General features: G+C 36.7%; 1 protein-coding gene across 1 annotated transcript in view; it reads right to left on the bottom strand.

The window, feature by feature from the left end:
- Nucleotides 1-13,996, bottom strand: part of LARGE1 (LARGE xylosyl- and glucuronyltransferase 1) — a 188,488-nt gene extending 174,492 nt beyond the window's left edge. Inside the window, exons 1-2 of the mRNA XM_015812827.1 lie at nt 13,719-13,996; nt 7,622-7,704 (exon numbers count right to left, since the gene is read on the bottom strand). Coding sequence (XP_015668313.1) covers nt 7,622-7,704; nt 13,719-13,922 — 287 coding nt within the window. The 5' untranslated portion in view covers nt 13,923-13,996. The remainder of the gene's footprint in view (nt 1-7,621; nt 7,705-13,718) is intronic.
- Nucleotides 13,997-17,641: the final 3,645 nt, after the last annotated feature.

The following is a 17,641-nucleotide window of genomic DNA, read 5'->3' as shown; positions in this document are numbered from 1 at the left end:
AGACTCTCTCATGGACTGGCACGTAACCCTGACGAAGTCGGAAGGAGTCCGACGAAAGCTTGGTGTAGTTTTGTTTTATGTTTTATGTTATTAAACTTTGTATAGTTTGATATACTCCTGGTGTTCACAGTTTGTTTTTTGGGAAGATGATCACACCCAGGAGTCACTGTTTTAGTTTTAATGTTATTAGAAATATATAATATAATATAAATTTATATTACAACTCACAACGAAGGCAATTTCCCCACCCCCTACAGTATCAGAAGGATGGGAGGATGAAGGGAACAATCTGCCAGTGAAACAACAAGCTGACTACATACCACACAGGCAGAATAGAGGGGGGACGAGGAATGCACCCCATAGACATCCCAAACACACATATCCCAACCCACTTTATGGTGAGAGGAGAGGGGGGCGGCAGACACGGACGGCATGGATGGCTTGATAGCGATCTACGAGATGCCTGCACGCATGCCGCGACTCCCGCGGGCCAGACGGGGTGACAGTGCATCCCGCCCACGGCCCCGTGGTGGATGGCCGTGAGCGGTTGACGGGGGACCAATTATTGGCAGCCTACACACGTGCAGGAAGGGGAAGAGAGCTGGCGAATGGTGAAACAGGGCCAGGCGCACATCCAGCGGATGGCCCGGCAACGGAGATACGGCAATGGTGAGCGGTGAAGGAGAGGGAAGACGATGAGAGCGAGCGGCCAGAGGGAGACCTCAAGTGCGCCCGCACGCACCCCTGTGGAAGGATACCGCTCCCGAGTAGAGGAGTGCACACAAGAGCAAGTCCATCGGAAACCTCCAGAACGAATGCCCAGACCCACTCCTGAAAGCCCACATATGCGCAGGAGCGGTAGAATGGAGGAGCAGGAAGATTGCGCTAAACGTACATCCCGCTGACAGCCCCACTTGGGAAGAACCAACAGACATCGGGATGGAGATTGGGGGAGGGTGAGCGAAAGTGCCCTATACAATTTGACAGCCCCACTGGGGAAGAACAGACATGGCTTGGGATGGAGACGAAGGGGGAGGGTGAGCAAAAGCACCTGGCACAATTTGATGGTTGGACGCACACGAGGAAAGGGATTGGGGGGGAGGAAAGGTAGAAAAAGAACAGCAACCTTGGAAACTATTTGCGTAGCAGCAAACGCGTGCCCTTTAAAAATAAAACAACCAGAGACGATGAGTGGACCAGTGACCAAGTCGAAAAGTCGAATGCAGAGTCGACCGATGATATAAGAGAACTCCCAGCAACCTTGCTTTTATGCTCTGACGATGTCGGCAGTGTTGGCCGACGAAAGCTCAGCACTTGTATTAAACAGTTTGTGGTTTAATGTTATCCTGGTGTTCGAACTTATTTGTTTTTATATATATTTAAACTCCAGGTATTTTGCAAATTCAAAAAATACAGAATCCAGTGGTGAGAGTCTAATATCTCTCCAACCACCACCCTGAATGTTGCTGTGCTTTCCATATGGACAAGACAAAAATTATCCAGAACAACATATATTAAAAAAAAAGCAATTAGAGTCTAGCAAGGGGCTCAAATTCATCAGCATTCAACCGCTTATCAACTTTTAAAGCAAAAAAACAAAATAAAGCAAAGTCAAAAAGTGAAAGTTAAAATTCCAGCATGCTTAGAAAACGAAACTGCTTGACAGGAAGGTAGATATTTCAATCATTTCCAGAGGGAATTGGAATCTTCAAGATCCCCCCCCTTGCCCACTGGGTCTACAAAAGTCATCTTGGGTCACTCCTAAGTGCTCTCATTCAAAACCAGGGAGCAGCACTGCCAAAGAACTAGCTTTAGCAGTAAAATCAGCAAATCGTCAGTAAGAGAAAAAAGAAACATTTACCATGCAGCAGTCATCGTGAGAGGGGAAAGCCTATTTCTATGTATTCTTTTAAAAGAAAAACAAGACAAAAAGCATTCTGCAGAATAACCTCCTTCAACTAAAATGTGTGCTATGGTTTGCCCAGCTGAACTTTGAATTTTGAACCAATGAATAAATCCCTACAGGTATTCTTCAATATGAATTCTGATATTCCCTGAAAGAGGGATGATTCTATTTTTTAAATGCTTCTCCCTGGCTATTTTCATAAAAACATCCTGACTCCATAGGTGTATACTATAAGCCACCCACCAAACAGAGGAAATAGATGAATACTGTACAGGATATTTCATCTCCTATTGCTAGTGCTTCAAGGTGCACCCAGACTTAGCATGTCTATATTCAAGCCATTCATCTGTTCTAGGACTCATCTGAATTAGTATGTTTGGCCTCCAAAAGCCAGATACAGAATATTTGGAGATGGCATGGCATTACTAGAGTGGATGGGTTAAAATATCTGTTCAACACTTGAGGTGCTTCAAAAATTTAAGAGATAAAATGAGTACCTTATGCCTCAAGGTTAAGTAACTTCATTTGGTTCTCCCAAAGTTTTGTATTTATCCAAAATTAGCTATTTTCCAGAAATTTGCAAGAGGGCTCAAAAAGAACCAAATGTATTTTTTGAGTGGCCTCATGCTCATTCCTGTGAAAGCCTGGAGAGAATTTCATGGGTCTCCTGTTTTTGCAGGGCAAAATAATGTGAAGAAAACCCAGAGCTTTGTGCAATATTCTCCTATTCTTCGGATTACTTACATTAACATATGAGTATTGCTAAAAAGAATTAAGATTTTTTTTTAATCTACGAAATTACCTAAAGCACATCTACTTAGTGGAAAAGTAATGTATACTTTCTAAAAGCAATATAACCAAATACACTTACAATAAAACACAAGCCAAATAGTAGCAAGAATAAAATAAATCTGTCAAAGCTCTAAGATTCAAACAAAGCATTCCTTTGGAGCCAATTCATAAAATAACTTGGACATCACTTTTCTAATGGTGAACCAAAGTGACTAAGTTGCTTTGCTGTGCAGAACGTCTGGCAAGTCCTGCGGAAAATGTGTCACTTTGCCTTATCAGGATCACTTTCCATTAAAAGACCAAGAACTCCCAATACAGTATTTCTTGGCAATTTTTGTTGTTTTGAGAGTATATAGCTGCCAGATAAATAACAAAATAAACAAATAAATGACAGTCTGCAAAGTTAAATGGGTATCTATGAGACTAAAGCTTGATTAAAAACTTGAAAATGTGGATTTTAAGTGAAACCAGTTCAGAATTACGGTAAGCTTTAAAGTTAAGACCTTAACTTTAAAAATAATTAAGACTTTAAAAATAGAAAGAAGGTTACTGTTGACATAAATACCTACCTTCCTTTCCCTACTTTATCTTTTGTAAAGTCTCGATCTCAGCATGTATTATTATGAACCCCTCCATGTGGATCACCCCTTGTCACGGGGGGGGGGGGCTTGTGTATTCGGTTAAGCATTATTCTGGATGTATATCACCTGAAAGTATACCTAAGCCAGACAGGTCTCAATTGAGCAGCTAGACTAAGAGCATCCACAAACCCATTAACCGTGGTGAGGCAACAGAAAAAGAATTCCATACCAGATCGATTGTTGCCCAGATTAACCAGCCTGCAGCAGTTGTTGTCCCTGGGCAGTTGTCAAAAAGTGAGTTACAGGGTTGGAGAAAGACCTGGCAACCTACTCCACAAAAAACTCATTAAGAAAATTCTATAGAAAAGGTCTCAAACATGTCAGATAGGGTGCCTAGCATCAGCCATCAAAAGGGAATTACCAGATGTCCAAGCCAGCTTCCAAAGCAGTCATGGCACCCACGACCATATTCCAAAACTGTGCTGGATCATGGAAAAATCTTGTGAACAGCAAAAGATCATTTATATGTACTTTATTGATTACAAAAAAGCCTTTGATTATATTGATTATGAGAAACTATGGAGAGCCCTACAAGACCAAGGGGTACCAGCACAGATCATGTTGGTGCAATCACTGCACACACATCAGGAAGCCATTGTGCACACACCATATGGAGATACAGATTAATTTAAGATAGACAAAGGAATCTTTCTTATTCAACCTAGGTGCTGAAATAATCATGTGGAAGCTAGATCTTGAAGAATCAAAAATTGGGGTAAAGATTGGTGGAAGAAACTTCAACAGTCTTCAATATGCTGATGATACAACTTTCCTCTCAAAAACCAAAAAAGACCTGGAACATCTGATAATGAAAATCCAAGAAGAAAGTAAGAATTTTGGTCTCTTTCTGAACATGAAAAAGACCAAGCTCATGACCACTGCACGGAAGGGAAACATCAAAATAGAAATTGACAGTGAAGAGACAGAACGTGTGGGAAAATTCACTTTCCCAGGACCATAGAGAGCTCAAAGTGGTGAATGCACACAGAAATAAAACGTCAGGTTGCACTGGGTCGCAAAGCAATGATGAACATGAACCAGATATAGAAAAGCAAGGAAATGAGCCTGGCAACTAAACGTAGGTTAGTTCACTCTATTGTGTTTCCTGTAGTTACCTATGGTTGTGAAAGTTGGACCTTGAAAAAGGAAGACAGGAAGAAAATCGATTGATTGAGCGGTGGTGCTGGAAAAGTCTCATGAGTATTCCTTGGACAGCAAAGTTGACTAACAAGCAAGTACTGGAACGCATAACACCAGACATGTCACCAGAAGGCAAAATCAAGAAACTGTGTCTCACTTCCTTTGGCCATATCATGCAGGGGAATTCACTGGAGAAAGCAATTATATTTAGAAGAGTTAGCAATAAAAGAGAACCAGAAAGAACATGGTGGCTGGAGAGTATCAAAGCTGACACTAGCCAGAGCATAGAAAAACTCAACAAAATTGGAAGATATTGAGACCTGGCCCATAGAATAGCCAAGAGTCAGATATGACTGATTCGTTATTATGAAGAGGCTACAAACCAGGATTTGGGTTAATAACTTTATTGTTGTGAATCTTTTCAATAAAAACTGTACATAGGAATTGTCTCATCTGCTACCATCACTATGAACTCAGAACACTACCCTTCCTATTAGATGCTGATATACGGAAATACTATACTTTTTTCTTAGAACTGAGCCTGGCTAGGACTGATCTTCACTTATAATATAACACAACTATAATGTTCTAAGAATAGTAATTCAATCTGCAATGTAGCTTTAAGATCAACCAATCCAGGCTTTAGACAAACAGGAAGAAATTCTGTTTCAAAGCCATTAGCCAGGTTTTGATACTCAAAAGGCAGATTTTCTTTCAAAATAAAGGTAGCCTTCTAAAGCAAGTTCAGACATGTATGATGTATCTTCTCTTCATTCATAACAATTATCATAAATCAAGGACTATAATATTTAATATAATTTCATACTATGTTTTAAAAGACCATTTAGAGATTGAGTGTCCTTACTAAATGAAAATATATGCTGTGCATACTGTATATGCACAGTTACTCTATGGTAGGAGCAACCACATTTTAGGTTCAAATGGCAAAGTAGTCACAGAGTCTCAGTCACATGGATCAGTTTTACAAAGACTTTAATTAAAAATGAGTTCTTAAACTCGCAAGGATATTTCTTTCAGTTAAATATTTTTTGGTAATGCCATTTCATAAAAACTCTAATAAAAGTGTTTTAGAAAAACTTGACAGCTCTAAATATAATATGTATGGAGATTTTCAACAAACCATGATATGCTCAGTACCTAAATATTATATAGCACAGTGGCTCCCAACCATTTCTATATCCCGCACCCCTAGAACACTTCTGATATATTCTCACACCCCTTACAAAAGTTTGAAATAACGGCAACAAATTATGCATATACATTATAATTTTGAAAGCCCAAGTTTTCGAACCCCCTGGAATATCGTCTCGCACCCCCGGTTGGGAACCCCTGGTATAGCACAAACGAACAAACAGAAAGCATCATATTGAAAGAAAAAGAGGGAATATATTTTTGCTTTAAATCTATTGCTTATAAATTATTTTCTTTTCATTTATCTTCATCGCTGTATTGGGACTATTAATCAGAAAGATTAATGAAACGTTTAAAATCAGACAAATCAGAAAAAGCAGGAGGAATGCTGTTAATCTGAAAATACATACATTTTCCTTTTGAAATATTTCACATGTTAGTAAACCCTTTGATGTTCATAAATCATGACAACATCTAAGAGTTAAAGAGCAGAGCTTTCACTATTTTCCCTCACCCTAATTGTAAAAACCAAGTCATTCTAGTCACTTTAAAATAAAAGTTATTTACCTCTTCTTCTTCCTTTAGTCTGATACATAACTGAATTATGTGGAAGTTTTGTGATGTGCCCTACTCAAGAGGAGGATAAGACCTCTCTGAGCCAATTTCCACAATAGCATTACAATAAAATTATACTTCAGTCAAGCTCCAAACAATCATTCTGAGGGCAACACTAATTTAATTGTTTGTGGAAGATCTACCAGAATGTTTAATTCATGATTTGCATCTGACAGCCCTTTGGTACACAGAATGTCCTTCCTTCCTTCCTTCCCTGTAACCTTAATTATTTCCAAGACAAGTGGTGATGGTGAAATAACTACTCCCAGATATGGAAATCAATGATCTGTACTGCTACTTTAAAGATTGAAGGATTAGATTTTAGTTAAAAAAGAACCCTTTAAAAATGTTTTGCAATTTAATGTAAAACAAAACAAAATCAAATCAAATTTAGTTTGAGTAGGAAAAAGTCCCCATAAATAAGTACTGTATTTTATTTTGATTCAAAAATGGTCTAATTTATGAATTTAACTTGTAATTTAAAATTGTAACTACAGTTTTAGTTCAGTGTGGAAAATCTGAGCCTATGGAATGAACAAAAGTAATTTCTGCTTCCCTTTTCTGTGAGATTTTTTTTCTTTGCTATCTAACTCATCTAAGAACTAACCATGTCTAATCCTGCTAAGCTTTTTGAAAAAGATTTGCAGCCAGCATTCAGATAAACAGGGATTAATACTAGAGAAACAATTGATAAGAAAATACTAACTTAATCAAGGAATTACCAAGGGGGGAAAACCACATCACCACCAGCACTGCTAGAGCAAGGTCCTGCATAGTCAGGTAATGAAACATCCACATGCAAGCAACCAAACTCGGAGAGCACCAAGGACTACACAGTTCAACCCTGAATTTTTGAGATCAGTAAAAACTGTCTACATATTATCACTTAGCTGTGCTGGTTTCCACAGTTCTCCCACTTCAAATCCATGCTTTTAACTCATTAAAAATAAACCTAAAGAAAAACGTGGGCACATTTCTGATAAAAGCGTAGTCTTTTTAAAAACCCAGGAAGAAATTTAAAATAGTGACAAGTTAGGAATAGGTTGGAATAGGTTGGAAGCAGAGAAGCTTAAGGAATGAGATTACTTTCTAAAAGCAAAGTTTTCATAACCATTAGTCACATTTTTTTAATGGTTGGATGAGTGCATCATTATTAAATTCTGTGCATGTTGACAGAAATTTAGAGGAGGCAGTACAAAGCAACATAATTTGGTAAGAAATATATTCTACATACTATGTAGTTTTAAATGTTTTAAAAGAAGCAAGCTATCTAGCTAGATTCAGGTACACTGACCATCATTTCTACTATGAAGAATCAAAGGCACATTGTATCATTTCTACAAAAAAAGCATGAAGCAAGATAAAGAGGCTTTACCTATGAAATAAGACTGATTTGACGAGAGTGACGACATCCCGACTGGCATTGTATCCAGCGCATACAATGGCGACGTGGATTGTCTAAAAAGACAGAGAAACAAACAATGAAAGCAAGGAGAAGAAAGATTATCACAATCTAGCAAAATCAGTGCAGTCTGGTCAGTTTGAGGCTTTTGATGTTTAACTCTTCCTGATATTTTAAAAAGCTGTAACATTATGGATATGAAGTACCACTGACATAATTTCCCTAAAATCTTAAGTCTTACGCTATTTTTTTATACTATGCAGAAAATATTCATTATATTTTGGTACTAGCTTAGATAGAAACAAGTTAAATCACCTCCATTTCAAAGGAGACAGAGGTGTCCATAATTAAAAAAAAAAAATCAAGAGGATAGCCATGATAGTGCAATTGAAACTGTACCTATTTTTTATCGTGTCACCCACCATGAATGGAAAAAATAACTCTTTTGGAAAAATCAGATGCCATAATCCTGCATATGTATAGTGCCATTTTATGCAAGTGTTTAGGGAATTGGTCAGCACAGAAGAGTGGTGATACTAGTTCTGGGGAAAAAATAAACCATATGCAAGATTTCATGAGAAAATGGGCATCCCTGGCAAAGTGATTGTGAGCAGAACCAAGTCAGAAACTGGCTGCTGCAAGAATATTGTTCAACCTAAAATCTGCTCATAACCCAAGACCTTGCACTTCCTGCCTCTTCTCAATCTCCATGGAAGAATCCCAATAAATTTTTCATTAGCATATCTCATTTAGGACCACAGTCTTGTTATACAGCAATATGATCTTCCATATCTTGTTGTGGTGATTTTCTTCATTTAAAGCTCAATTTACCATTAAAAGCTAAAGGCAACATTCAAAGAGACTATCATTTATTTTAACTTCACAGAAGCAGACCTGTAAGCCAGATCAATTGCTGAGACATTGTGACTAACCCAAGCTTCAGCCAATGGAGGACTTGAACCTGGTACTTTCTGATCTCATAGTGAGAGATGTCAATAAAAAATAAATAGCTCTCAATTTCAAAACCTCAATTATGTGGACAGAGTGTTTTTTTACTCAAAGTAATCCTCCTCAAAACCAATTCTTCCTTGTGTGTTTATGCTGCTACTTTGTAAATAAAGTGTGAACATGTAGGAAGGTTTCTAACCAAACTTATGGCAATATAATCTTTTAAAAATTTAACATAATTATTGAATAAATTGGTATCTTTTCTTGCACCTAGCTATTAAATTTGCAGTTCCAATGTATTACCTTAGAGATATCCCCTTGAACATGTAATGCCTTATTTCTGAATAAATCATTATAAGAGAGAGATATAGAAGACAAAAATGGCAAGGTAAAGAAAAATTTCTTCAAAGGTCTGAACTAGCCAGCATATTCCTCCTGAAATCTTTCAAATTAGCTTTTCTTTAGATTATTTTACCATTTCTTATTTAAATATGGAAGAAAATAATTTTACCAAAGAATGGGAATGTCTCTTTCTAATGTTAATTACTTTATGCTGGAGCCACTAAAAGAGCAGATACTACTGGGTCAGATCCCAGTGTGTGGTTTTGAGAATATCAAGTAATGTAATAATTAATTTAGTAAGAATAAATATCTTCATTCATTGACAAAAAGATATTAAGATCCATCTTGTCTAACTTCCTATCACCTGATGGAATCCTGCAGGGAAGCCCCAAAGAGAACAATATCTTCTATCTTTGTATATCCTAGCAGTGAATTGCTAAAAGATTTATTCCTTATCTTTGATGTAACACTTCATTTTCCCTGCTTGAAAATAAATATGTCCCATATGAACTTCTTTCCAACATCTTCTATAATGACAGTCAGTGCAAAGAACTAATTCAGTCTCTTCAGTCTCAAAAAACTCTTTCAGCACTTGTTCATTATTTAAAATCCTGCTTCTTCCACCACTGATGTTTTTTTAATATTTAAATATTTAATATTTAACTTTTTAATGCCTTTAACAAGTTGCCTTCTTAGATAATTTCACAAACAGAAAATTGGAATCACAGTAATTTATCCATAAAGGTCATTGTTAAGGCAGATATATGAATGGAGAAAACATGATCATTAAAATGCTGCATTGAAAATTATAAAATTTGGTCAAATATAGGTAGTCCTTGACTTATGACCAGAATTGAACCCAAACTTTATTTTGCTAAGTGAGACAGTTGTTAAGTGAATTTTACTCCATTTTATGACCTTTCTTGCCACAGTTGTTAAGTTAGTAACACAGTTGTTAAGTGAATCTGACTTCCCCATTGACTTTGGTTGTCAGAAGGTCGCAAAAGGTGATCACTTCTTCCCGGTACACTGCAACTGTCATAAATATGAGTCAATTGTCAAGCATCTGAATTTTGATCCCATGACCACAGGGATGCTGCAACGATTGTAAGTGTGAAAAACAGTCATAAGTCACTTTTTTCAGTGATGTTATAACTTTGAACAGTCACTAAATGAACTGCTGTAAGTCAAGGACTACCTGTAGCTTTTCTTGTTTTTTAACTGAATTATTATGTAAAGTGGTCAAGAAATAGGCCAGAAGAAATATTTTTCAAAAGTAGCAGTGTAATAGTGACTTATTTTAAAGTTGTCTACTCTACACAGCTGTCACTTGAACTGCAATATATAGTAACAATTCAGCTCAAATAATTGCTGATTATGGGAAATGGATCCTTGACAGGGAAAATGAACATGAGCCTCTCATATAAACACATAACTGACATTTTTAGTAATAGGATAAGTGATGAAAACCCTGGAGGCAATTCTGATGATAGGGAGGTTTCTATTAAGTTTCCAATCGGCTACTGAATTACTGGGAATCTCATGAAAGGACAAAAGTGAGAACCATTTTACTACTGAAAATAATTAAGAAAGGGTTGTGTGGCAAACATCAGGAAGTTTCCTTTTGTACAGAACTATTGCCTACAGCATAACACTAATCTACGGCGAGCAATTTATTGGTAAAAGATATTAGAATTTCAAAGGCCATTTTATCTATACAACTTTTTAAGTCATTCCCTTGTCCAAAATTGCTTGTACTCCCTTGAATCTTTGGGTCCTGAGCCACCTAGTCACGTGGCATTTAAGTTTAATAAATAATAATAACAATAGTAATTCAATCCAATATATTTCATCTCAAACAAAAGAAAACATGGGAGTTTGCTAACAGACTTTTTGCTTTTTAGAAAAGAACTAAAAGTCAAATCCGCAAAAAAAAGTGCAGAGAAAATAATGTGCATTCTAAGCCAACACAGATCATAATAGGAAAAAAGAAAACAACCTTTAGGTTATTTAAAGATGTTCTGCAAGAAGTGTAATGCTAAGTTTGTTACAACATACAACCCTCCCCCACATCCAGAAAAAGGCAGAAATTCCTGTCCTGCTGATTTGCTGAATTCCTGAGCTTCTGAATTTCTGACACAGACCTAGATATTCTACACTTGTGCCCAATCTATCTCTTTCATACAGCCAGTGCAATGAAGGATCCACCTTCATCAATGCAGGAAGGCTTGAATTGCTATGAATAAAGATGGTTTTATTTTTTTCATTCAGAAGGATAATGAGCACTTAGTTTTTAAAACCATTCTCTTGACAAGTGTGACTCAGCAAACTCTTGTAGTATAATCCTACTGGAAATCAGTGCTGCTGTGTTCAGTGAAACTAATTCCCAGACAAGTGTACATAGAGTTGCATCATTCAGGGTTACAGCAAAAAGAGTGGGACAGGATTTAAAAAAAAAAAGCTAAAAGAGCACAAGAAGCTGGGGGATACAGATCTGAAACTATTAAGACAATTTGTTTCTGTTGCAGAGTTCAGTTGAGTGTTTGGAATTGTTTCTTTATTCTTTGTGAGGGGGAATTCTACTATGCTCATTGCAAAATTACATAAGCTGCCTAGGGCTAATTCCAAAGCTTATTTATACTTCTGTTTATTGAGTTATCCTTTGCTTACTCTATAAGCCTATTGAATATATCCAAGTTACAGTATAAAATGAAATGTGACTTATGATCACAACTGAGCCCAAAATTTCTGTTGATAAATGAGACATTTGTTAAGTGAGTTTTGCCCCATTTTATGACCTTTATTGCCACAGCTGTTAAGTGAATCACTGCAATTGTTAACAGCAATAGCACTTAGACTTACATACCACTCCATAGGGCTTTACAGCCCCCTCTAAGTGGTTTACAGAGTCAGCATATTGCCCCCAACAACCTGGCTCCTCATTTTACTGACCTCAGAAGGATGGAAGGCTGAGTCAACCTTGAGCCAGTGAGACTTGAACTGCCAAACTGCTGACTGTTGGCCGTCAGCAGAATTAGCCTGCAATACTGCATTCTAACCACTGCGCTACCAACACGATTGTTAAGCGAATCTGGTTTCCACATTGACTTTGTTTGTCAGAACGTTACAAAAGGTGATCACATAACCCTGGGATACTGCAATCATCATAACTATGAATCAGTCACTAAGCATCTGAACTTTGATCATGTGACTATGGGGATGCTGCAATGGTCATAAGGGTGAAAAACTGTCATAGGTCACTTTTTTCAATTTTGTTGTAACTTTGAATGGTCACTAAATGAACTGCTGTAAGTTGAGGGCTACCTGTATAGAGAAGGTAAAGAAGAGTATACTTGATATTTTATTATTGCTATAATAAAGAGAGCTAAGATTGAATAATGGTTAAAGCGTTGGACTAGAAGCCAGGTGAGTCATTCCCTTCTCAGTCCTAATCAAGGTCAGGCTCTGGGACAAGTCAAGTGTTAAACAAAGAACTTGTTGCAGGGATGTCTCCCAAATATGGTTAAAAAAGGTCAAGATGTTGGCCATAAAGGTGGGCAACAAATGGGCACAAAATGTTAGCATACATAAAAAACAGGTCGAGATTTAATTGCATTGTTGTGGCCACTATCTTGACTTTTTCAACTCCATCCTACAGAGATGTCTGTCTTGTATTATGCATTGATAGCTTCACAATAAGAACTATGGGAACAAAAATAGATTGTGCAATTGTGTGGGATAAACACCAGGAGGAAACAAGCATTAACTGTATTACAATAACTTCCATATTATTCAGATTATATATTACAGCTTAAAATGTGCTTTTTATTAATTTCTGCCACCATTTGTGAACATTTCATTGTAGGTTACAGACTGAGAGTAAAGAACACTGATTCTCTTCCAGCACACAGCAGAGCATGGTCCATTTATTTTACAATGTTTATGTCTTCTGAGATTTAGAGTCAACAATAGAATTATCAGGAGTTTTATAAACATACTATGAATTTCCATAGAACTTAATTTTTTTTTTAATTTAGTGTATACTAAGCATAAGATTTTAAGTATCCAATTCCTATGCTCCTATTATATTTAAATATTTTTCAACACCAATTAAAATATATTCTCCATACCTCAAGATTCTCTTTAATACCATATTTTTATTACGTTAACTCTATTTACAGACTGTCACATATGTTTTGTTACATTAATTACAGATTTTGTACAGCTTATATTTCTGTAACACTAAACTGGGTATTAGTAAACAGATAGCATCCCTTATTAGTACAACTTTTTTTCCTTAAAGAAGAGATACTTTTATCAAATTTGTGTTTAGTACTTGTAATATCGGTTTCTTGTTTGGACTACTTAAAAGGGTAGTCTCTCTCAGCCCAACTCACCTCCCACAGCTGTTATTGTGGAGAAAATAGAAGGAGGAAGGAGAATTGATATGCTTACCTCCTTGAATTGTACATTTAAAAAAAAGCGGGATAAAAATCTAAAAAAGAAAAAAACATTTTTGCCACTCTGATGAAGTCAATAGCCATACTGACTCTATTAAATGTGCCTATCTTAAACGAGATCCATGTGGTTTCTGTTTTCTCCTTCCCTATTTGTAGCAGATGACAAACAAAGTGAGCAGATGATTCCGTCCCTATCATGTACTTAATTTTGTCTTTGCTGCAGTCACAGTCAAGATTCAAAAGCTAGTGGAGACTATTCCAATAGCATCAAGTCGATTTGCTTTTAGAAACATGGCTTAGCTAGGAAATCGTCTGCCTACCTCGCACTTCTCCACTGCTGGCTGTTGTCCACATTCAGAGCTGTTCCCTGCCACAATGCCAGCCCGGAGGCTCTCACTGTCCCCAGTCCCTTCCTCCATGGAGTAAGTTTTTGAGTGATTGCCTCGTCGGTGGGACATGCCCCGGCTCTGGACCAGACTGAGCTGCTTGCGTAGTGCACGATTTTCCTCTTCCACTTCCCGCATGCGAACTTCCAGGCTTTCTCTTTCACGTTGACTTGTGGCTGTGTAATGAGGGCTGTGGGGCTGGGATTCAATTGGAGACAATGACACTGGCTTTCCATCTGTAGTGAAAAAAACAAAAACAAAGCATTGTCCCAAATAGAATTAAAATGTCAAAATTTTGCAAAAGCACCAGGATTAATTTTTATTCCAATCAATCCTGAGACCTCAATAAACTGTGCATATTGTAAAAAGGATCTCTATAATATAGAGGCAGTCTACAATCTAGCCTTTAAGTCTTAGCTGGGCTCTATAAGCAATCAGATGGACAGATAAAGCTGGCACTCTCCATTTTGTTGCAAAAGTCCTAGTTGACTAAATTTTTGGAGATGCATTTTTTTTTTCTCCAGTTCAAGGAAAAAAGCTGCAGAAAAAATTATTTCCTTGTTGGCTTCTGTTCCTCTAGTCTTCAGCCTGTAGTCAAGGTAAGATATTTAAAATGGATAGAAATTGGACAGCAGATGTGGGGAGTTTAGTTTTTGCACCTAATTTTTTTGGGAGGGGGTAGGAATTCTACGAAAGACTTTCCTGGCATACTAAACAAACTAATTCTGCTTTATGTTTTGCTACTTTCCATTTGAATAGATCAATAATTGCATTCTTCCAATTATGCACTAATATAGTCTTCACACACATTAAGCAAGTTGCACAGATACTTCATAAACCAACCATATTATGTATGTATATTTTCCCCATTACTTCAATTACAGTTGCAGCCTTAACATTTTTTGACATTGCTCCACCATTTTTGTTCCACCCTTAATATATTCGGATCCTTCCCACACACTTCCCCCAAATACTCCTTCCAAAATTTTCTTTTTAAGTTACATCCTAAATGTTTTATTACTTTTACTTTTTATTCCATTCACTGGATTGGAGGCTTCTTGTTTAGCCAATTCACTCACTTTCAAACCATCCCATGTTTTTTTCTGTTTCTTTTATTACAAACTTTCTGATCTCTTTGACTATATTCTTTGATCTTTTCTATCTATACAACTATTGCTGAATTATTTTTTGCAGGAATCATGTGCATTCTTCCTTATTTGCAGCTTCTTTTACCTCGTACCATCCTTTTTTGCTAATCCTTCCTATTAGCAAAACTCCACTCGCATCACTAGCACTCTATATAATAGTTTTTACTCAGTTCTAAAATAGCTTGTTCCTTACATCTACTTTCTCTTCATTATGTTGAGAGATGCCTATATCTTCTAATAATTGTTCATATAGGACTTATACTTTATTTTTATGCAGATGTTTTACTTTCACTCTTATTACCTTAATTTCTACACATTTCTTTCATGTCTATTTTTTCTCAAGATCTTGATACTTCCAACATTGTGACTCTGTGATCATTTTTTTATCTCCTAATTATCACAATTATTCAACATAAAATATCAAATCAATCATGATTTTAGATTTGCATTTATTTCTTTCCACATAGTTGAATATTTTTAAAGAACAAATTATATAACAAGCAAACAAAAACTAGATCCTTTTATTGACAGATATTCAGCAGATTCAATTGTCCTTCATTCTTAAGCCTCCAAATGGCCCACTTTTTCTAGTTCTCTCTCATTTTATTTCTACTCATCCATTCATGTTTCCTAGCAGAATATTTTTTTCCCTACTATATTGCTTTCATTCAGAACATCACTATTTTTTCTTAAAGCTCATTCCTAGTTCTTCTGCTCTCATTATTCAGTGAGGCAGAACATGCAACTGCCCCAATCTGAGGATTTCTATTTTCATATGCACCCAACAACTTATATGACACCAATTCATATTTTCTGACACATATTCTAGCCTTTTCATTCATAAGCAAACCTACACATGCACTGAATGCATCAACTTCACTCCACAAGTTTAGATTATCTCTGCTGAAATCTATCATATTCTTTTCTCTTAGTTTCTTAGTTTCAGAGACACCAAACATTATTTTCTTACTTCACGTTTTATTCCAAGCTGTTTAACAATTATTCCTTTTACAATTCAAGTCACAATCTTCTATATGCCATAGTCACCAATGTACTCATAGACTTTGATCTCCATTGCCTATCATGGCTTTGGTGAATTAAGACTTTCACATAATGTGTTTTGGTAAGAGAGATAACATATAAACTATATAATCTGTCTTGCTTGAATTTGTGCCTGATGTAGCATTACCTACTCACAATTCAGGTAGTATTGGCCAGTTTGTGAATATTTTGGCCAGTACATTCTATAAACAATTAAGCTCAGTTTTGCTTCAGATATGCATTCATTATTCTATGCAAGCTAACTTTTCCTTTTTAGAACTAGTTGAACTAGTTGAACTATAATATGACAATTTGTTTGGAGGAACCTGTGCTCTTGGACTTCAGAATTCAAACAGACAAGCACCTGCCATATAAACTTACAATTATTGATAACAAAGACAAAAATGTCTGGATAGTGGATGTAGCAATACCTGGAAAGTAGAATAAAAGAGAAAGAACTGAAGAAAGTAAAAAAAATACAAAGACTTGCAAACAGAAGTAGAACAACTGAAGCAAAAGACAGTGAAGATAGTACCAATAGTAATAGGTGTTTTGGAGGCAATCTTTAACATCTGGAGTACCATTTGAAGAACTTTAGCACTAGCAAAATCACCATTGCAAAAGGCAGTTTTACTTCCTGTGAGGATACCTTTAACATCATCAAACAACATATGCTTATCCCAGGTCCTTGGGAAGGATTCAATATATGGATAAAAATGCCAACATCTATTTGTGTGAGCAACAATATTATATGATTTTTATTATTACATGTAGTAAACTTCCTATCATATTTTCTATAGAAATTTTATATACATACACATTCAGTGAAGGGGAAANGAAAAGAGTGGTGCTATCAATGTATGATTTTTCTTTTAAACTTTCTTCTTTATTCAGTACAGAAAAATAGCAGGCATTCCATATTATGTTTGGCTTGATTTATGGCACGCATAGAAATATGCAACCTGCAGGTCACAAGCTGAACCCGTTTCTTAGAAAACCTATACCCTCACACATTAATTTTTTGTTGCCCTTGCCTTTATTTTTATCATCTGTCTGTGCACTTTTCTTTCTATCTCTCTTATGATCTCAAAAGTTGGTTCATAATGCCTGAATAACATCTTTATCCTGGAATAAGTAAAAAAAACAAAAAACCCACCACTGTATCCTGCAGTGAAACTGATCGTCTTTCCATGCAAACAAAATTAATCTCAGTCTTTAATGCAGTGGTGGCGAACCTATGGCACGGGTGCCAGAGGCGGCACTCAGAGCCCCCTCTGTGGGGCACGCGCGCCGTCGCTCCAGTCCTAGGCCTTCAGCTGGGTTTTATAAATCCTTTTCGCTTTAGGCCTCCGCCGTGTGTAAAAAAAAAAAAAGGTTCAATCAGTCAATTTCAACTTCTCGCGGGGAAAAAAAAAGATCTTGCAAAGTTAGAATTGATTGATTGAATTTTTTAGTCCCACCCAGTCTGCCATTACCACCACAGCCACGTCCACCCAATGTGCCACACGCACCCAATGGGCCACACCCACCCGGCACTCGACGCTGCGTAAGTGAGTTTTGGGTTGCAGTTTGGGCACTCAGTCTCTAAAAGGTTCGCCATCACTGTCTTAGTGTATGCAAATTCCACATAGCTTTATAATACCGGGTCAAAGTATTTGCTGTTTTGTG

The sequence above is a fragment of the Protobothrops mucrosquamatus genome, unplaced genomic scaffold (genome assembly GCF_001527695.2).
Source record: "Protobothrops mucrosquamatus isolate PMUCROS unplaced genomic scaffold, P.Mucros_1.0 scaffold113, whole genome shotgun sequence".
Taxonomy (NCBI): domain Eukaryota; kingdom Metazoa; phylum Chordata; class Lepidosauria; order Squamata; family Viperidae; genus Protobothrops; species Protobothrops mucrosquamatus.
The sequence above is the reverse complement of the archived record's forward strand: the minus strand, read 5'-3'. Positions and strand labels throughout refer to the sequence as shown.